The 20,335-nt window shown below is 47.6% G+C and overlaps 10 protein-coding genes across 10 annotated transcripts; 4 read left to right on the top strand and 6 right to left on the bottom strand.

Moving 5' to 3' along the window:
* Positions 1-8: 8 nt before the first annotated feature.
* Positions 9-817, bottom strand: ASPZODRAFT_131664 (hypothetical protein). Its single transcript, XM_022722806.1, has 2 exons — positions 228-817; positions 9-169 (listed from the first exon to the last, which is right to left on the bottom strand). Exon 1 carries the CDS (start codon positions 779-781, stop codon positions 248-250), a length of 534 nt encoding a protein of 177 aa, XP_022582524.1. The 5' UTR covers positions 782-817; the 3' UTR covers positions 9-169; positions 228-247.
* Positions 818-2,304: 1,487 nt separating this feature from the next.
* On the top strand, positions 2,305-4,098 carry ASPZODRAFT_131665 (hypothetical protein). The gene is made up of 2 exons (XM_022722807.1): positions 2,305-2,795; positions 2,843-4,098. Exons 1-2 carry the CDS (start codon positions 2,313-2,315, stop codon positions 3,911-3,913), a joined length of 1,554 nt encoding a protein of 517 aa, XP_022582525.1. The 5' UTR covers positions 2,305-2,312; the 3' UTR covers positions 3,914-4,098.
* Positions 4,099-4,376: 278 nt separating this feature from the next.
* ASPZODRAFT_15462 (hypothetical protein) lies at positions 4,377-4,726 on the bottom strand (the record flags this gene model as incomplete). Its single annotated transcript, XM_022726109.1, has 2 exons — positions 4,377-4,507; positions 4,573-4,726. The coding sequence occupies 2 exons, from the start codon at positions 4,724-4,726 to the stop codon at positions 4,377-4,379; spliced, it is 285 nt and encodes a 94-aa protein (XP_022582526.1).
* Positions 4,727-5,701: 975 nt separating this feature from the next.
* On the top strand, positions 5,702-6,133 carry ASPZODRAFT_15463 (hypothetical protein; the record flags this gene model as incomplete). The annotated part of the gene is made up of 2 exons (XM_022726111.1): positions 5,702-5,842; positions 5,900-6,133. The coding sequence occupies 2 exons, from the start codon at positions 5,702-5,704 to the stop codon at positions 6,131-6,133; spliced, it is 375 nt and encodes a 124-aa protein (XP_022582527.1).
* A 103-nt stretch (positions 6,134-6,236) lies between these two features.
* ASPZODRAFT_131667 (hypothetical protein) lies at positions 6,237-6,467 on the bottom strand (the record flags this gene model as incomplete). Its single annotated transcript, XM_022722808.1, has 1 exon — positions 6,237-6,467. A coding segment is annotated over exon 1 (218 nt), but the record flags the coding sequence as incomplete, so codon positions are not given.
* Positions 6,468-6,971: 504 nt separating this feature from the next.
* Positions 6,972-9,287, bottom strand: ASPZODRAFT_131668 (hypothetical protein). The gene is made up of 5 exons (XM_022722809.1): positions 9,046-9,287; positions 8,706-8,992; positions 8,555-8,651; positions 7,857-8,497; positions 6,972-7,773 (listed from the first exon to the last, which is right to left on the bottom strand). Exons 1-5 carry the CDS (start codon positions 9,239-9,241, stop codon positions 7,099-7,101), a joined length of 1,896 nt encoding a protein of 631 aa, XP_022582529.1. The 5' UTR covers positions 9,242-9,287; the 3' UTR covers positions 6,972-7,098.
* Positions 9,288-9,814: 527 nt separating this feature from the next.
* ASPZODRAFT_131669 (hypothetical protein) lies at positions 9,815-12,061 on the top strand. The gene is made up of 7 exons (XM_022722810.1): positions 9,815-10,036; positions 10,087-10,202; positions 10,250-10,358; positions 10,407-10,635; positions 10,703-10,865; positions 10,911-11,057; positions 11,117-12,061. Exons 2-7 carry the CDS (start codon positions 10,105-10,107, stop codon positions 11,988-11,990), a joined length of 1,620 nt encoding a protein of 539 aa, XP_022582530.1. The 5' UTR covers positions 9,815-10,036; positions 10,087-10,104; the 3' UTR covers positions 11,991-12,061.
* A 950-nt stretch (positions 12,062-13,011) lies between these two features.
* ASPZODRAFT_63364 (hypothetical protein) lies at positions 13,012-15,112 on the top strand (the record flags this gene model as incomplete). The annotated part of the gene is made up of 2 exons (XM_022729143.1): positions 13,012-13,348; positions 13,404-15,112. The coding sequence occupies 2 exons, from the start codon at positions 13,012-13,014 to the stop codon at positions 15,110-15,112; spliced, it is 2,046 nt and encodes a 681-aa protein (XP_022582531.1).
* Positions 15,113-15,150: 38 nt separating this feature from the next.
* On the bottom strand, positions 15,151-17,033 carry ASPZODRAFT_64389 (hypothetical protein; the record flags this gene model as incomplete). Its single annotated transcript, XM_022729226.1, has 2 exons — positions 15,151-16,934; positions 17,000-17,033. The coding sequence occupies 2 exons, from the start codon at positions 17,031-17,033 to the stop codon at positions 15,151-15,153; spliced, it is 1,818 nt and encodes a 605-aa protein (XP_022582532.1).
* A 466-nt stretch (positions 17,034-17,499) lies between these two features.
* ASPZODRAFT_24897 (hypothetical protein) lies at positions 17,500-19,044 on the bottom strand. The gene is made up of 2 exons (XM_022727978.1): positions 18,990-19,044; positions 17,500-18,933 (listed from the first exon to the last, which is right to left on the bottom strand). Exons 1-2 carry the CDS (start codon positions 19,037-19,039, stop codon positions 17,592-17,594), a joined length of 1,392 nt encoding a protein of 463 aa, XP_022582533.1. The 5' UTR covers positions 19,040-19,044; the 3' UTR covers positions 17,500-17,591.
* Positions 19,045-20,335: the final 1,291 nt, after the last annotated feature.

Raw genomic sequence — 20,335 nt, forward strand, 5'->3', positions numbered from 1 at the left:
GACTGATGCTCTACCTCATATCAACCAAAATCACTATTCCCACGGCGAACAATATGACTACAGAACAAGGAGTATGACACGCCGAATTAGGCAGGTTCCCGACATTCCCCGGACTTTCGGTCGGCACGGGCCGTCCATAGCCAACCCCACCGTTTCCGTCCACGCATTCCTCTTTAGGTCAGTCCCACGCGAAGAACTATATCTTATTCAAGAACCATGCTACTCACTCTAATCTCTCTCTCTTCCATTATGACAGGTTTTTATTGAACTCATTAAAACAAAGCTCTGGCGGCAAGTGCAGAGCACGAACTTGCTCCTGCGGAAACGGACTGGTCTCTCCCGTCTCGCGATATCCATGACGAACGTACCAACGTCTCAATTCCACGCGGGTGGAGAGAGCATTCAGCCCCATCATGTCAACAGCCCATGTCTGCCGTGAGTAGGTTTCCGCGTATGCAAGAGTTTGACGCCCTAGTCCTCCCCGCTGGTAATTCTGGTGAACTGCCAACCAGAAGAGACGGGCGGTGGAGTCGGTCTTCCTTGAGACAGAGACAGAAGACACGAGGGTTTCGTCTTCATTGAAGCCTATCAGGGTCGCGGTATCTGGCGCGTTGATCGTGGATAGCACTTCGTCGATACCAAGGGTGAAATGGGAGGTTAGGTCCAGTCCGTCGGTCCAGTTGGGGCGAGTATCTTGAGCACGAAAGGCGGATTCGATCAGTTCTTGGATACGGAGGGCATCATGGGAGGTTGCGATGCGGAAGAGGATGTTGGCCTTCATTTTCTGTTGGTAAAGTACTTTTCGTTGGTAAAACACTTGAGTAGACTTGGAAGAGTGGTCAAGTATTATATAGATAACTAAAAAATAGATAGTTATTAAATAGCTATGTCATGTCATTGCAAGGGCGTAAATACTACATCAAGGCTACCTCGGCCCAGCCCTAATAAAACCAGGCCTAGTGGATAAGATAGCAGTTTTACTTCGCTGAAGTATAAAGATAAGATAACACCTTGACATATTGTAACAAAACCTATAAAAGATATCAGGTATAGAGAATATTCAGCAGTTATAATTCATATATATGGTAGTACTCGAGGGTGTATTATAAGATATAGGTATAGTCTATGAAAGCAATTAAAGACGTTTATTTCATAACTTATGGCCTACCCATCCTAGCACTGCATTCTGGGCCTATAATGAGAATTCCAAACCTCTCCAAGCACCTGAAATGATTATTCAAATACTTCTTCAAACACCGTGTGCGATTGTTCAAGGTCGGCGTGGACAAAGGGAAGAAATGACCGCGTCCCGAAATACTCGGCCCCAGACGAGAATTCGCCGGTTTGTAAGTTTTGGTACTCGGACATAATTGAATGAGATACCCGGTTCAAGGTCTCTGTATTGAAAGCCTTTTTCTACTCACATGAAATATTTTTTTTCTATATGATTGAACTTAAAGCCAGGAAGCATGTGAACTAATGATGCATGTTAAAAGTGTAGTGTATCATGATAGATACTCTTCTTGAGATATTATTGAGACTTACCTTGATATCGTCAGGGATGTTTTATAAAACAGGGATGGTAGAATCATTTGCATGACGGTTTCAATAATTGTAGATGAAATCTGCAAAGTAGCCATAAGTACAGCTTAAAATGATAATGAAGGATAAGGGAGATGGGATAGGCAGTTATATATAAAAAGCCTAGAGGTATATTTTAAGTGACTAGTAATCATATACCAGGTCAAGAGCCTATAAAAGGCTTAATAAAGTTATATAGAGAGAATAAATCTACTCTAGACTGACAGGCACAGACCTGGATAATATGGTGGAGAACAACTCCGCATTAACAAGTGGTCTACTAGAATCTAACATCATAATGGCTGTATATATTACCACTATTCCTAGATTAGATCGTTTAGACACCTTTTTAGTCTAGTGGGTTAGCCCCCTCCCTAAAGTTGAAACATCATATCCTTAGGCATGCGCCGTGGTTGCCTTCTAGTTAGGTGAATAAGTAAGAATTTGAATGGCAATTGATTGCTCTAATGCCCTATATTCTCTCATAACATCTCAACTATATGAATTCATAATACTACTTATAATAAAAGCTTTGGCCCTCTAAACCATATATTGTACGAAAAAAACAGTCCTCGTATATAAACTTGAATTGATAAAAAGCTCTGATTAGTCCAAATTGTTCACTGCCAATGCCAAGAAACACTATACTAAGTCTAGCATAGTCAAGTCCGCATATTGTAAACTCCATGACGTCGTTCCACTCCTTATTCTGTATTCCACCATCAACCGACATGACAGCCTCAACCCTTCCGTTCTGGTTGCTCCCCAGTATTGAGTCCTCACCCCGACTGGGGGGTGATCGTACCCCTTCTACATGGCATGTGGTCTTCCTCTGTCCCATGGAGGACGCCCAACGGGTTGCCATGATGGAGGAACTCAGCTCTGTCGATAAGGAATGGCCAGACCCTCCTCAAGCAAAGATGCGACGGCTGGTAGATGTCCCCTGGCTGATGGAATTGTTGCCGCCAACATCTGTCATCTTCACGATGCTGAAAGATGACCCTCTCATCTTCATTGACGATCAGTCCCGGAGAGATCACACAGCCATCATTTCCTGGAAGACGGCTGAGGAATCTTCCCCTGAGGCTGCGCGTGTGCCAATTAGTCGAGCAAACATTCTATTGGGCATTGCTGCCGCTGGTAACTTATCATCAGAGTATACAAGAATTCAACTACCAGAGAAAGAAGAAGAAGAAGGAGAGGAAGGCAAAAAGGTCAGTCTGCGCCCTCACAATTGAATCAAGGCTAAACAGATGTATAGACTATTCACGGGGTACTTCCATCCCATTTATCAGGGATACGTCTAGAGCCCTCCATTCCGACTCTGATCTCTCTGGTGCATCTCTCGGAGGCAGCAAAAGCAAATCTTGACTCCATTATCGGCCATCGCGTCATCATCCACAACTGGCCAGAGAATCAAGAGCCATGTTCTCGCGCGGAGCTGTTCCGAATGTTCCAGGTACTGAAGATCTGTCACAAAGGGAACGACCAGGCATTTGCTCTGTTTATTGACGACGACGACGACGACGACGACGACGACGACGACGACGAGGGAGAAGATTACCATATCATCGGAGCAATTGGATCCAGCTCTGATATCAACAGACTCGAGCTGAGTATCCTGCCATCTGAAATGGTCACGGACTTCTGGAATGCAGCCTGGAACCCAGACAGTGGTCCGCCAATTCGTGCCCATACAGGCTCATATCGATATAACCCTGCGATGTGGAAGCTTCAAATCATTGGGAGGGAGCCAATCGTCAACCCTGACAATATCGCTGGGAGTCTAGACATCAGCGTGGTTTTTATATTGGAGTCAATGACTCCCACTGAGCTGCGAAAGATCCACGCCCAAATGTTCAGCGCAATGGATGAGACGTTCATGTGGGTTGACGTATCGGACCGGCTGGAATCCCCTGATATGCAGGGCTTGATAGCATATTTTGAAGCCGGGGAGTTTGCCAATAAGCCTCCACCTCTCAATTTCCTTGCAGTCGACCGCAAGACTCTCTCATTGATGGAGTCGACCAGTGAACAAGAAGATTGCGATGCTATCATCGTTGCTTCTTACGACGGAGGCGAGGTCTGCATCACAGATGATATATATAACCCCTTTGCTCGTCTCTGGGTTGGATACAGTTATGCCCGAATGGACGCTGAAGAGGCTGAAAGAGCTTATACCGATTTGAAGATCGCCAATCGGTACTTTGACGAGATCTGCTCAGATGGCCAAATGGTCTATTGGAGCGTGTACCGAGTGTGGGCTGAGGAGCATTTGGGAGAAACATTTGAGCGCTCTTTTGGCCCAGATGGAATGAGGGTTGCAAAATAATAATATGGTGTAATCATTTGTTTACTTATAAATTTCGGTGAGTCGACAATTTGGAAAGTATACCTGGATAAGATGACTGCCTAGAATACATGATATTCTCTTTATATAAATTATTACTATATCATCTTTTTGCAGTATGAAGCAAGAAGTCAGTATAGATAATATATAAATAGAAGATTTTAAAGGGGCTGTATTCATATACCTAAAAGGAAGGAAATGATGATATTAAGTATTCTAATATTTAGAGTAATTATTCTTCACAACTTTTGGTTTCAATAACTTATTATCCTTTCTACTAACCAGTCTACTCTATACAAAGCTGTAATGGCGGACCCATTGTCTAGACTCGGCTCGGGCCGTCCGATCCAGCGGGTCAGATCGGCCGCCGGGTTTGAAAGTGTAATTCCAATTCCAATTCTTATCAAATATCATCTTGAACGCCAGCTATTACCCCTAGTTATATTCAATATATAACAGGACCATCGATACGCTGCACCCAGCCAACGAAGGTGATGAATATAGGTGGGTTGTTCGGCTCGTGACGGTGGAGAGGGAGGATCAATCTGTGGTCTCGCAGGGCATTGTGATGGCGATCTAGTAGATATAATTAGCAGTGGTCAAGTAGAGACTCATCAGTAAGCAGTCATCGGCAGCGTTACCTCGGAGTGCAACGCGGATTTTGCGATGGACGGATCGGAGGAAACGATGGAAATAGCCTTTGGCGTGGATATAAAAGGCCCAGAAGAGTGGAAGAACCAAGATCAACTGCAACAGAGTCTGGGCGACCGCAAGGATATCGCCTAGTGCAGACATGTCATTAATAGCAGGTTGATTTGAAGATAGGCTATAGAATACGAGAATGAATGCTCAAGGGAAAAGCCAGATCAAATAAATAGTGTAGTGAATCACCTAAGTTGAAATTGGGCCTGAATATCAGGTTGTAGACGCTGCACTATTATTTTATAGTTCAACTAGGAGCAAAGCCCTTTTCAGTACCCAGTTGTTGGACAACTAGGAGCAAAGCCCTTTTCAGTACCCAGTTGTTGGAGTAAAAGACGCATGATTATGTCTGGAACACGTCGAGACTTAGGTAGTCATTGCTGTGTTTTCAGTAAGCCAATCAAAGAAGGGGCCATGCGGGAAGGCTGTATGTATCATATATCTTACTCCAAACTTCTGGCGCGGCTCTCCCGTCCCTGTCCCGGGGGAGACGCTCTTTCTTCCCATAGATTTATCAATCCTCTCTGCTCATTCTGCAGTGCTAGAAAAGAAGAAAACTAACCTCATCCTCATCAAATTGAGCTCTTGGGCTCTACTCAAAGCGAGGTGGGAAGGCTGGTATAGAGCATTATACTTGGTGTGCTCCACTACAGAGAATATGAAATTTATGAATTATGAGGTATCATCCAAATTAAATATACTATCTTTAAGTATCTAAGTAGGTTGCAATTATATACAAATATATAAAGAGATAAATAGTGTAATATTAAGATAGTCTTATACATTATACTAGTATATTATTAGGATAGAACTATGATAAAATAAGATTAAACTATATAGTAAAATGTCTATAATTCATGGAATCTATACATTACTAAAGACAAACATAAATAGCTAGAATAGACTAGATAAAGACTATACTTAAAGTCATTATACCTACATTAGCCCCTCGCTAGTCACTAGTTTATCTTCCTCCCATTTCCCCTCACCCCTCATGATCATCCCATCTTCCTCATTCCTCTCTCCATCCTTCTCTATCAAGTATCTTTCTCTATTCCCTATCTTATCATGACCGTCCAGCTATTAATCTTCGCGGCGAGGAAGGAAGGCATGTCCCTTGAAGCCTTTGACGAGCACTGGCGTAATGGGCATGCCACTGGATTTCTCGCGCTGCCTATCGTCAAGAAACACTGTTTGAAATATGAGCAGGTATATTATATATACGTCTTTATTGATATATATAAATACATAGTACTGATTTAATAGTACCACCATAAAAACACCGAACGAGAACAAGCAGAAGTCTCCCTCGGTCTTGACCCCTCTGGATGGGACGGCGTCGGCCTGGTCGAGTTCGATTCGATGGAGGGCGCGCAGGCTGTGTTCTCCGATCAGGGTTTTCTCGACTTTGTCACGGCTGAAGTGCCTATTTTCCTAGGCAAGATGGAACGGGTGATTCTCATGAATGAGCCGAGGGTCATGTATAAACGGGATGAATAGAGGGAGGATATCGTTTCTTCCACGGGCAGCGGCGATGGCCTATCGTATATTAGCATTGTGAGATGTATAAATACAACTCCTACCTACCATTGCACGGCGTTGCTTATTATCTTCCAGCAAAGGGTCCAGCCCCAGCTCCATAAGATAAGTAAACGACTCGACCAGCTTCTCTTCGTGCCCTGTCCGATGGTGTCTAGAAGCCACCTCAGCTACCAGATGCAGCAGACATTCTCCCTCATGATTGCGCACAAACAGGTCTACCCCGGCGGCAATAAGAGCCGTCGAACCTGTGCAGGGAATCCACACACAGCCGAGTCCGCACATAAACAGACACAGGCGTCTCGTCGCGCTTGTTCCTGACGTTGATATCGACCCCTGCGTCAAGGAAGCGACGGAACTCCAGCCAAAAGTTCTTTGATGAAGTCGGAGGAGAGTCTGTCCAGCGACCTTTCCTCTGTTCTGGTTCACGCAGCAATCCGGCGAGATGGTGGAGGATTGTGTCTCCCTCGGCGTCTGCAGGCGTATTGCAGATGAGTGATCACCGAAGCTGTCAGGACTCTTTTTTCTGCTCCCGCGATGGTTTTCATCCAAGGGATGGAAGATTGACGAATCGTCATGTCATTCGACATACTCAGGGGTGTATTGAATCCAGCAACCGGTGCCAGTGACGTATGCAGTTCGATGCTTGGAGAACTCGGTGGAGTCATCGAGATACGCTGTTGGCTGCATCCAGGGAGAGAGATTAGCGATGGAAGAGTTATCCAAAGTTCTGTTCCATTGATGATGGTAGATTCCGATGAATCTGACATGGAGATGATGAATGAGAGGAGAGAGGAGAGAGAAGGCGCAGCAGCCATGTGAGTGAATATAAGAACATAATAGAATATGAACATTATACAGATATTATAATATCTATAATATAAGATAGTATAATATATACTATACTAATATACTATATACTGTAGCTAAGAATCCCACGTATCATCCACAGTGACAGCCTCACAAGCAGTCGGCACGGTATAGCTCTCGTTATCGCCATCCGCCCAGACGACGGTCCCATCACTCTCGACCAGAATATATTTATATTCGAACGAGGTGCCAACAGGCAGATCGACAGTCAAGAACCATAGATGGTCGTCGCTCGTGTAATCGGCTGCACTGAGAGCAACGGCATCGTCTGTGTTCCAGTCTCCCAGGGCGGAAATCGATCCTGAGAGGAACATGTTCTGGCCGTATTCGGTTGTGGCGATGAGATCGAATGTTACTGCAACACTTGTACAGGTAGCAGTGGCCGTAGACGTAGTAGATGTAGTCGTCGATGTAGACTTGGTGGAAGTACTTGTAGTGGTAGTAATACTGGCAGTAGAAGTGGTGGTAGTAGCAGTGCCAGTAGTCAAAGTACTTGGCCACGCCGTATCAGTGGCAGTACTGTACACTCCCGTGGCAGAAGTGGCATAACAGGTGGCCGGCACACTGCTGGCAGAAGTCTCTCCCCATGAAGCAGGCATGATGGCATTGCGGGCATTATTGGCGGTGATCAGGGCTGCGTACGACCAGGTCAAGTCGCGGGCAGAGAGTTGGTAGCCGTCGTCTTTGTCGAACTGTTCCGACAGACTTCCATTGGTCATTGCGTGGGTTTGCTAAAGTAGTCAGTAAGTAGAATAAAGTAGGGTAGGATTAGGGTTAAAGTGTAAGTAAAGTGGTAGGGTAGGGTTGGACTTACGACAATACTCATAAATCCATCCGCATAGGTCGTAACAGCATCGACAATAGCGACAAACGCATCGCTTGACGAAGAATACGTCCCCGTCGCAGCATCAGAGTACAGATCAGTGAAGAACGCCAACGAGACGGAATCGATGGTGATCTCGCCAACTGTGTTCCACTGGTAAACAGCATCGTAAAGCAGCTCAGCAGCCGCCAGCGTACACAGAAACCAGGGGTTACCGTCATAATACGTATCCTCGGGGTACCGTCCGATCGCACACGCTGTGCCCTCCGCGGCATCATCGTTCAGCGTGTACAGGTCCCGAAACGAGTCAACCACAACCTTATGGTTGGCGAGGGCCTTGGAACTGCACGGCTGGTAGGTGGAATCATCACAGCCAGCAGATGGGTCAAAGGTATGAATCGTGCCCAGCAGGGTATTGACGTCTTTACCCGACCGACTGGACTCGTCGAAGTTGGCTTCAATATATGTTCCCAGCCAAAAGGACTGCATGTAACACAGGATCTGCGGTGCTTGACTCTCACAGTAGGAACAAGAGGAGCCGACCGAGGATGCAAACGAGGCTCCTTCAACCAGAGCGCGATGCTGGACGACAATTGTGAAAAAGGAGCTTCCATCCACTTCTTCCCAGAGATCTAGAAATATTAGTATCATAACCCTAAACCCTAAACCCTAACCCTAATATAACATACCGTAGCCAGTTTCGTTCCAGTATTGAGCCACATACGACAGATCGTTCCTCACAATCGGCCATACAATCTCCGCCGCATATTCTTCATAGCCGTTGTCCTGTTCATCAGCAAGCGATACTATGATTCCATATAGTCAGTATCTTCAACGTACTATCAACCATTCTCCAAAATCAATCAACGCCGTCGCCCGCAATGCAGGTCCATCTCGCTGCGGCCGTCCCCAAGAGCCCGTATACGCCGTTTCATCGACGTTGAATTTCGGCTCGCCCAGTCCCAGCCCGTCAGACAGATCGCCAGAGGGATTAGACACTGTCTGGATATACGCTTGGGCATCGATGTACTCTTCAATCACTCCTAGCAGGCTGGTCTCGCCGTTGCGGAACAGATCGATCAGGCATTTGGCTGTGAGAGCGGCATCACGAGTCCACGTATAGTAATCTGTAGTATAATTAATTCCCAATCATGATAATAATTATGTAAATAATCTTTACAGTCTGGATCGTCGGTGCTGGGAGAAGCGATGACAACGCCGCTGTTGGCGCTCTCGGCGTAGATGCCTGAGGCCCCAATGTTGTCCTTGATGCCTTGCAGGGCGACGGCGGTTTCACTGGCCAACCACGCATCGAGGCTGGTAGTGGCTGCTGAGGCCAGAGAAAAGAGTATTGGAGTGTAGAGTATGGAGCGCATGTTAGTAAATAAATTGATGAATATGAATACGTATTGAGTACTCCGTATAGTATATTGAATAGAATCTGCAGTGTCTGTGGGAGATGCAAGGAGTATTTATACTGCATATGCACATCATTGCATCTCAGAATAGCCGAGACGCATCTACTCCGACGGAGTACTGCAGAGTGATCTAGACTAATGATCCCTGCAGGTAATATTACAGCACGCATATGATCATCCTCGGCCCGTCATTGAACCAATCACCGCCACTCTCCAGGGTCCTGCTGCAGGGATATAGATTGAAGAGTTCATTTCTCCTGAGAGGAGATTCCATATAGCCTTCCATTGCATGTGAAGAAGTCAATATCTCGCGGCGCAATATCGGGGATGCAGCCATACAAGATTATTGTTTCATCCGACATATCTCCACGATCTGCAATCATGAGGGATTTGAAGGTTTAATTTAATCAACATGCAGGATGGAGTAGGAGTAGGGAGAGGTACTGTATGAAGTCATACAGAAAAGCATGTGGAAAATAACAATATAAATAGTCTGAAATACAGCACAGTTATGCAGTACTCATCCCCATCCTCCGTCCGTACTTTACAATGTCTCTCCATGCAATATTCTATCTCTCCCTCTTCTCCCTCTTTTCATATGGAGTCGCCCTTTCAGCCAGCGAATGGCGCACTCAGTCCATCTACCAGCTCTTAACCGACCGGTTTGGTCGGACGGACAATTCCACCACTGCCGCCTGTGATACAGGAGAGCAGATTTACTGTGGAGGAACATGGCAGGGAGTGATCAACCATGTATGACTTACTTAATTACTACCAGTTATACTATAGTTACTGACCACCAGCTTGACTATATCCAAGGAATGGGCTTCACGGCCATCTGGATTTCTCCTATTACTGAACAACTTCCCCAAGATACTGGAGATGGAGAAGCCTACCATGGATACTGGCAGCAGAGAATGTATGTCACATAACTGTGTATGCTTTGACTGTCTTTCTAATCTATAGATACGATGTGAATGCGAATTTCGGAACAAAAGAGGATCTGATCGCTCTCTCCGACGCCATCCACGACAGAGGAATGTACCTCATGCTAGATGTTGTTCCGAACCATATGGTATAACCTTTGATACTATCTGCAAAAAACGTCGTTCTAATTGCTTAGGGCTACGCAGGAGATGGAGATGATGTGGATTACTCCGTCTTCGATCCGTTCGATTCTTCTTCATACTTCCATCCCTACTGTCTGATCACCGACTACAACGACGAAGAAATGGTCCAGGACTGCTGGGAGGGCGATACGATTGTCTCCCTGCCGGATTTGAATACCACCATGTCTGTTGTGCAGGAGATATGGTATTCTTGGGTTGCGGATTTGGTGAAGAATTATTCAGGTAATACTTCCACTTGGCCGAAGACTGCACTCACTCCATACTATATATTATATACTGACTCACTTAGTTGACGGCCTCCGTATCGACAGCGTATTGGAAGTCCAACCCAGTTTCTTCCCAGACTATCAATCATCTGCAGGCGTGTATTGCGTCGGGGAAGTCGACGATGGCGATCCGGCCTTGGATTGTCCGTACCAGGAGTATCTGGATGGAATATTGAATTACCCAATGTATGATCCTGCCTTCTTGGGATTTTCAATGCTAATTGATCTCAGCTACTATCAACTGCTGTATGCGTTTGAGTCGTCCAGCGGGAGTATTTCCGATCTATACGATATGATCAACTCCGTGGCCAGCGATTGTTCGGATCCGACTTTGCTGGGCAACTTTATCGAGAATCACGATAACCCTAGATTTGCCTAGTAAGTATACCTATCCTTCCCATGACATGGACTATTCTAGTAGTTAATACTCATCTAAGTTACACGTCCGACTATTCCCAGGCAAAAAACGTCGCGACGTTCGTCTTTCTAAGCGACGGCATCCCCATCATCTATGCAGGCCAGGAACAGCACTACGACGGCGGCGCCGTACCCTATGATCGTGAGGCGACCTGGTTGTCAGACTACGATACCACTGCAGAGTTGTATGTCTGGATTGCAACGACAAATGCCATTCGCAAAGCCGCCATCGCAGCCGATGATGCATATATTACCACCGCGAATGATCCATTCTATACTGATTCGAACACCATCGCCATGCGCAAGGGTGAAGTCGTCACTGTGCTGAGTAACAGAGGCGTCGACGGGGAGGCGTATACTCTTACTCTCAGTGCAGGGTACGATGCCGACACGCAGCTGATGGAGGTCTATACTTGCACGACCGCCACAGTGAATTCCGATGGCGATCTTGCTGTGTCGATGGAGTCGGGCTTGCCGCGGGTTTTTATGCCGGTTGATTGGGCTGACAGTTTGTGCTCTACAACGACTGCAACGGCAACAGCAACGGCGACGGCAACTTCAACTTCGACTTCAACAGCAGCAGCCTGTACTGAAGTGCTGGTGACTCTCGAAGAAATCGTGACAACCGTGTACGGCGAGGAAATCTATCTCAGCGGATCCATCTCGCAACTGGGCGCTTGGGATACTTCGGACGCCCTGGAACTGTCTGCAGCGAACTACACCGCGTCCAATCCGGAATGGTATGTCCAGGTCTCGCTGCCGCCGGGGACGACCTTCGAATACAAGTTTATCAAGATCGAGACGGACGGGGATCTCGTTTGGGAGAGCGATCCCAACAGGGAGTATACCGTGCCGGACTCTTGCACGGCGACCATCGTTGATACCTGGAGGTAGTCAGTATAGCGTCATGGATCTTTTACCATATGCCCGAATAAAACTCATCTCTTTACTGATGACTCGCCTCAGATTCATATCTCCAGTAATGTACTCTTTAGTTCTGTAATTCGTAGAGTTGACCATTGACCGAGACTAGCTGGTGCTGTCGATAAGGAAGTTCGGCTGCTCTTGACGCTTAATCGTCAACCCGGCAAGGCAGAATATTCAGTGAAGTCGTGCTTCATGAAGGAAAGAAGAGGAAAGAAGAGGAGGAAACAATAGAGGTCAGGTGACGCCTATCACGTGGTCGACCGGGATGTCGAGTTCGAAGCGAACGACAAAACTTCCTTCCCACAACACCATCTCATCCTCATCAAGAAACAGAATCAATTCATCGACTCAGAGCCTCAAGGCTCCTTTGATGAGTTGTTATCTACTCACCATGCCTTTTCTGACCAGCTGATCGCAGTCCCCGTCGAGAATGCGCCTCGCGAGGCTGGCCGGGCTGATTCGGTCCATCAATCATTGGCTCTCCGCTGGGCGGGGTAGCACATCTGAGACGAGGCTGAAAGTTTGCCTGTTCAGTCCTCAGATACATAAATGGTTCGTGTTTCAAGTCAGGCTAAAATTGGGTGGGGATTTCCTTCAAGTCATTGCTAAACTGATCACGATGAATCCAGAATCTCGTGCCAAAGGGAAAGGCAAATTTTCCTCTCAGCCTGGAGAACCTCCCAAACAATCTCCCAGATATAAAGCAACACTTGGTGGTGAGGAGGAAGAGACTGACCGGGATTGGATCAAGGTACCAAAGGAGTTCTCGATCGAGCCGTCTCTTGATTCTGACGCTCTTGGTTCTTGCCTAGGTTGATCGCGTATACCTCTCACCCAGAACACTCATCGCATATGGTATACCGTTCCAGCAGACCGAGGTATGCGATGCTTGCTAGTGTTTATGCAGGTGGTGAACCGATCTTTGCTGATGAGTGGGCTGTCTGAACAGAACTCCCTCGTCATTCGAGAGTACATTCCAGACAACTTTATGCAGGAGCTCTTTGCACATACCAGAGATGTTCGCACAACCAGATCTCGCTCTCCGGATTACAGAGAGAGCTCTCACGGTGGCATCCCGGGTGACCCAGTGTATTCAGAGGTTCGAGAAAAACCGGGTTTGAAGTGCACTTTGCAGTGGGAGCTCCCGGCGCTGGTGGAACATGTATCCGACGTTGAGAAATACCTTCTTAGCGCCAGCACCCTAACTCAAGAAAGAGACCGAGTTGAATGGTGTACTTGCAAAAGCTACATCCAGAGGTTCAGTGGAGGAGAGGCATTTTTGACAAAAGTTGTCAAGGCGTTGATGACCGACGACTGGATCTACTGTAAGCATATACATGACCTCGCACAGTTCCGATGGGATGCTCAAAATATTCACAGGTGACGATGAACTTGTCATTGAGGTCGAGAATGATTTCGTTTCCCTTGTCCTTGATTCGAAGCGTCCAGATTTGGAAGAAATGCTGTTATGGTTGTGCTTGACCTTTCGCCCTCCAAAAAATGGGACCGTTAGCACATCTGCAGCTATCTGGATAAATGGCCAATGGGAATTGCGTACCTTGGAGGAAATGGTTACTTCTGTTACAACCGGAAGCTGCTGGACTGGATTGTTTGAGTCTGCTATAATTGCGACCCTCCCATCAAATCGCTTCTCATCCTCTCACTGGTTGACTGTGGACTTTGATGAAATGGTTAGTCTGGCCGCCGTCGAGTACAGTATGGCTGTTGATTCTGGATGCATTCTCATGGGATATTCTACGGCGTTGGTCCCAATGAAAATCAACGAAGCCAACGAGGTTATCTGGCATCTTGAAGTCAACGAGAAGTATTCCCAGTTCGGACTTTCCCAGTTTAGACTTTTGCAGCTCAAAGCTCTCACACGACACTGGCTCAGCGAATGTACCCTAGAGGCGCTGCAGTCGAGAAAAGCCCTGATAGGCTGGTGTCCAGAGGCCCGTATTCTGCTGGGAACGGACCAAATCAACGCAGCCACTACGAAATGGTCTGATGCAAAGTCCAAGCGCACTTCTTGGCGGTGGAACGGCATCAATCTCCAGTTGGTCGCCCAATCCGCTGCACCACTTCAGGTGGGAGGCCAGGTCGGAGTATCGTTTGATAGAACCATCAATACCCTCAAGTTCAACCCTGCGCGGAACTATCAAAAGTGCCTCGTCAACGCTACAGTTGAACAGACGGTTTTATACGATGTGGCGGAGAAGAGGGCGTGGCTGGTTCCTCTGATTTGTGTCTACCACCACATGTTATTTGTATACCTAGAAAGCGTCCACCCTGATGCCCGAGCACAAGCGGCAGACTCCTTACATACCGATCCTTCAGCGGATGGAGCAGCGGCATCTTTAGCCATACTTCAAGGGAAGGGCTCCTACGTGATTCAAGGAGAAGATGACGACACGTTGACCGTCCGCGAGTTGATCATGGGATTCTCTACAAATATTGCAAAGACGTCGCCGCGAAGAGGATCATCATTGGAGATATATGGATATGAACTCATGGATATCGTTATGGATTCGCCGAGCACCGAACTAAAGAGAAAGACCCTTCGGATGGAGGGCCTTTCCTGGGCCCCATTACTTGAATTTGTGAACTGCCTGTTTTGCTCTGGACTGGGCGATGCGATCGTTGGAATGCGTGCGGTCATCCCGGACTCCCCATGCAATAGATTGCCTTGCGGATACGACTGGATGGCTGCCTCAGTACGAAGCATGCAATCCATGCGGCGCAAGCAGCTCCCTGTCGAACACTCAATTTTAATTTTGCTGCACCGCCTCTCGACGAAACGCTTCAAGTGGGTTCTAAGCGGTGTGCCCTTTGAGACGTGCAGCCACGAAGCGACCAGCGAGGTCACATGTTGGACATCCAACGCAGTTTGTCTCCAAGATTTAAAGAGCCATATTAGCCCAAACGGTGGTGAAGAGCAGGAAGAGATCAGCAGTTCTGATGGTGCCATCATCTTTGGCCGCTGGGGAGCAGCACCACCGCGTCAAGCCATCCCCACCAAGACAGGCCTGGAATACATGGCCCTGAGACCAAAGGTAGGGCGCATAAAGATTATAGATACATGGAAATAGCGTTTGGAGTACATATTCTGCGTTACATATAGCAGTAACTACTGACTCTCCTTCCACTCCTCAACTAGCCCCCTATAATCTTCCACACCATACGGCTGCACATAATCGGCGATAAGACCCCGTTTCCTGCGTGAATGTATCCCCAAATCCGCGAGGAGGAGATCGAGATACGGCAGGGCATCAAAGACAAAGTCCGGGTTCCGTTTTCCTAGACCGGCAGGATACCTGTACCGACCAAACTCTGTGTGCAAGGCTGTCTCCCACTGCAGATCTATATCAAAATCTATATCTGCATCTTCCATTTTCTCTGGATGCATGTCTGCGCGCAAGTCTTCGACAACAGCTTGTGGGCATTTCTCCGTCGAGCGGACGCCAAGTCTATCATCCAGATAGGCCGTGGCCCACAGCGCCTGCGTCTGGGCAACCAAGGGGGTGTTGAACGTCATAGGAACCCCGAGGAAGGCCAGGGAGCGGTCCTTGAAGAAAGCCAACGGGACAATAAACCGGGCGAGACGGAACGGGTGGAGCGCTGCGGCGGGGGCTGCGGGGCCGAGCGGACGGAAAGAAGAGGCGGCTAGCGGGTTCGGACCGGGTGGCGGTGGGGTGCAGAGGCGGGGAAACCGGGAGAGGATCTCTGCGGAGGCGTGGCGGAGGAGATCCTTCCCCAGAGGATCTGGGGCAGAGGGAAACCCCATTTGCGATTCGAGAGTGGCCGGCAGGAACTGGATGGCTGGGGTGGCATGCCAGCCCGTCGCGCAGATGAGGGCTGTACTCTGCAGGGTCTCGCCCGTCGAGAGACGGACGCGGTTCGGCGCCTCGAGAGTGTCGATGTCGGCGATGTGGACGCGCACAGTGCCGTCGCGCACCAGGGCGAAGAAATCAGTCGGGTAATTGAGGATGCTGACGGAGGTGGCGGTCCAAAACGGGTCGACCCAGGGGCGCAGCTTGCTTGTCTCCGGGTGCGAGTCATACCTGTTGAGCGAGACGATGTCGTTGGTCAGCACCCACCAGAAGGCGTCGACGATCTTCCGCCCCAGCCAGGTGGAGTGCAGCAGGCGACGCATCAATGGGAATCCATCCTGGTCGCCCCAGACACACGGACTGAACAAAGTGAGCAGCCGCGTGGTGACCAGCTTCTCGAGCCAGCGTGAGAGCGGCGTCACATACGGCGGCGCCATCCAGACCGGCCCGTGGCCAGAGGCACGGATGATCCAGTCGACGGGTCGCCCCTGCGACGCCGACGAGTAGACGGCGTCCCAGGCGGACTTTGTGCCGCCAAAAACGGTGATCTTCCCTTCCCCGTCTTGCTCGGCGGCTCGGGCCAAATCGGACTCGTATTGCGGCAAGTCACGGATGTGGAAGAGCGGGGCAGAGAAAGATTCCTGGCCCGGAAAATCAGGCAGAAAGGGCTGCGAGGTGACACCAGTGGCAATAATCAGTTTCGCAGTGGTTATTGTTGATGTTGGGTGAAAATCAGTATCGACTGTCACTATCCATCCGCCGTCTTGCTGTTGTTCAACTGTTTTGACCCTGGTGTTGAGACGGATACAATCCATCACACCGAAATGCACAGCATACAACTCCAGATACTTCTGTATGACTGGACCAGGAATGTGTTCCCCGGGACGCACACCAAATGTGGCCTCGTCCATGGGGAAATCGCTGAACTCGTACGTCCCTAACATATTGTTGGACTTGAGGCCCGCGTAGAGCCGTTCTTTGGCCCAGACGCCGCCCACGGATGCCGCAGAGTCGACCAGCAGGACATTTTCCGTCGGATGCAGCTGGCGGTATGTTTTGAGAGCCGACAGACCGAACCAGCCTGGGCATTAGTATCTCATCATTAGCATGGTCAATGGGTCAATCTGCTGGTATGGATGTGTTTACCTGCGCCGATGATGACGAGATCAACAGACTCCATGGTTGACAGTGAAGGTGGGAATCGGGCACATCATGCCATATACCATGCGTTTAAATACTTCCACTAAGCATGGTGTACGGACCCTGTGCTACGGGGTAGTCTTCGCCCCTTACACGAACAATGCAATATTAGAGCCGTTGGTCATTGGTAGGGCTTGTATACCTATAGACCCCACTGTCAACGGCTCACTCTCTAATTGGCCAATTGGACATTCACCAAGGAGGCGGTAAGATCCTGGCGTGTGTCATGTATGACAGATGGTGATCGTCTTTTAGCGAAGCTGGTAGAAACAATAGTATTGACATGTCATCATCATAGGGTGTGATCTTAGATATTATTAGGGTTGAATAGTTAACCCTAACCCTAACCCTAATATTATGATAACCGGTTCAGGCTATCAGATCTAAGCTGGGACGGTAGATACCTTGGAGTTGACTGTTGACGGACAGTTTCAATCTATATCAATGGGGCTTGATTTCTGCTATCTATCTTCATGTGTAAACAAGTAGACTATCCACAGATAGTAGGATAAATCGAAAGTCAGTCTTAGCATTACCATCATCCATGATAATACACGCTGACTAGATGATACTCCTGGTAGGAATGATGATCAGATAGTAGAATCTCCCTTTCGCATCCCGCCAGGAAACACCTTAAACGAGTGTTATCCCCTTGAAGAATCATAAAATCACACACTCTTCGGCCGTTTTCTTCCAGATCGACGATCTTCTCTGCTATCTCCCTGGCCGCCTCACAGCGGTACATCCCTTGCACCTTTGGAGCCAAAGAGAGGTATTCAATGGCCTGTCTCCTCAGCGACGCATCTCGACACTTTATCGCCGTTATGAACAGGGACAGCCCGACTCCCATCTCGAAGACAAAGGGCGATTGTGGGAGTGGACAGGACTCGCTGAGAGCCGTCGCTGCGTGGGCGATAATCTGTTTGAACTGAGGTATGTATTGATCGTATCCTTCTTCACTGGCTGTGTTGTTGTGATTGTTCACCCAGATCCACGCACTGAGATATGTCATTAGGATGGTCGAGACAACACTCGCGTATTCTGGATCAGGAAGAGCTGGGAGAGACAGAAACTGTTGATGCCAGCAGAGTAACCGGTAGATCTGTTCCTCGAGGGTTTCCTTGCTATTCTTGTCTTTTTTCCTCTTTCTGCTGACGCTGCCTCTCACCTCCTGGACAATAGAATATAACGCCATACGGGCTTCGGCAATGGAAGTAAACGAGACCGGGATATGTTGGTGCTGGATCTTCTGCGTCAAGGGACCGGCAGCGATCAATGGCAAAGTTCCCATGCGTAAAAGCACGGGGGCAACGGTCTCTACGGTGGATGATACCATTGATGATGATGATGATGATGATGATGATGAAAGAACACTTCCTATCAACTGGACCCCCTGATGGAAGAGAACCAACGAAGAAGAGAAATTCCCCTGCAAGACCTCAATGGCAACGAACAGCGCACAGCTGACCAGCGCCACGCCCAGCTCGATCGTCCCCCGCGCGATCTTCTCCTGGAAGACTGCCAGCGAGCGCAGATACCACTGGATTCCGCGCGGGTTAAGCCCATCCTCGTATAGCACGCTGAGGGAATTGATTGCATCCCAGATGGCGGGTTCTGACCGGCAGATCTGCAGCACGGTGCCGCGCCAGAAGGACAGGTCCAGCACGCCCGACAACCCAGGGGCGGCGGCGTGGAAGTAGAATTCAAAGGCCCGGCGTTCTGGGGTGGAAGTCACTGAGCAGGGATTGGAAGAGAGTGATGTTTTGTCGTGTCTTCTATCTGTGTGATGAGTGTTATCAAGGGAATATTCGCATCGTCGGCCAGTCGTCGTGCAGCGTCGACATTCCGGCCGTTCTTCGGTGCATTTAACACGGCGGACCCTGTGAGTTACAGGTTAATGGGTTTATCAATGATCATGTCAAGAATGATGTCGTACTTGCAGGTTGTGCAGCCTGTCTTTGACTTGGAGGACCCGATTCGAGGCATAATTGTTTGAAGGAGGTTGGAATAAAAGGTGGAAACTTGAAAGCATCTATTAAGGTCTATTCTTTGATTGGTTAGTTACTAATAATAGTACATGAGTAACTAAGACCTACTCTTACAAGGTAGATAAGAACCTAAAAAAGAAGAATAATAATAATATATTAATTAAAAGTATAAAAAGAGATAGGCCTATAAGAAGAAAAAAACTAATAAATAAATAATCTTTTATAAATAATATATAGATAAAATAGCCTATTAAATATTCTTAGAATATTATTAAATAAACTCTTCTTAAAGATAGAAGAGGTAATATAATATTAATAATAGGATCACTTAAATACCTTAGGTGGGTCATGGTGAATAAAGATACTATCCCTATTCTAATTTAGTATAGTATAAGAAAGGGGAGAGGGATATTAGGTATACCTTATAATATATCTCTCTCTCCTCTCCTCTTTACCCTCTTTATCTAAATATTTTAATATTAAAGCCACTAATTGATTATTTATTTGCTTAGGGCCGTCACAGTTTAAGTATCAAGTTCCTATATAGAAATAAATATAAATAATATTTAAATATAGGGATATATTGCGCGGGGAATTGATCATTGTAGACTATGGAAGATAGGTGATAACTATATATATGATGTTTTAACCATAAGGTAAGGCAAGAATAGTTCTCATTGGATAGCATTTAAAGGTCCAACTCGTAATTAATTGTATTTATATACTAGCTATGCGAAAATCTCTACTTTAATAGATTGAACATGATTCTCCCAAAAAACTTCCGTCGTCACCCGCGGGAAAACCCTGAGCACTCTACCAGGCACCAGGCCCTCAAACCAGTTTTGAATGTCAGGACTTGTATCAACTCGATCCCAGCTCACTATTTGCTTCTTCCAATCTGATGATGCATGTTTGTTGCGGCAAATGATGGGGTAATGTGTGTTATGATCATCTGCCCTCACTTCTTGAGACGAATCTTCCAAACTCGCTTCAAACCAGGTCAAGGAGTTGTAGGAACCTCGGTCATATTCGAAACTGCTCCAGCCCTGGTCATGTGATACGATGGTGAAGTTAACCCTCGTCAATTTGGGGGTCCCCTCGGGGATTTCAATCTCCAGGTATGGCTCCATTACTTCGTCATTATAGTAAAACGTCTACAATCCTGTCTTCTGCTTGGAGATCAATGGTGCTTTGAGTCCGGCGATTCGCTTCAACAGACTCTCATAAAAGCCTTCTTGCATATGGAATGTCACTTCTTCCGCAGCTTGGGTCCAATAAAGCCTGGGGATAGCGT

The sequence above is a fragment of the Penicilliopsis zonata genome (genome assembly GCF_001890105.1).
Source record: "Penicilliopsis zonata CBS 506.65 unplaced genomic scaffold ASPZOscaffold_5, whole genome shotgun sequence".
NCBI classification, from domain to species: domain Eukaryota; kingdom Fungi; phylum Ascomycota; class Eurotiomycetes; order Eurotiales; family Aspergillaceae; genus Penicilliopsis; species Penicilliopsis zonata.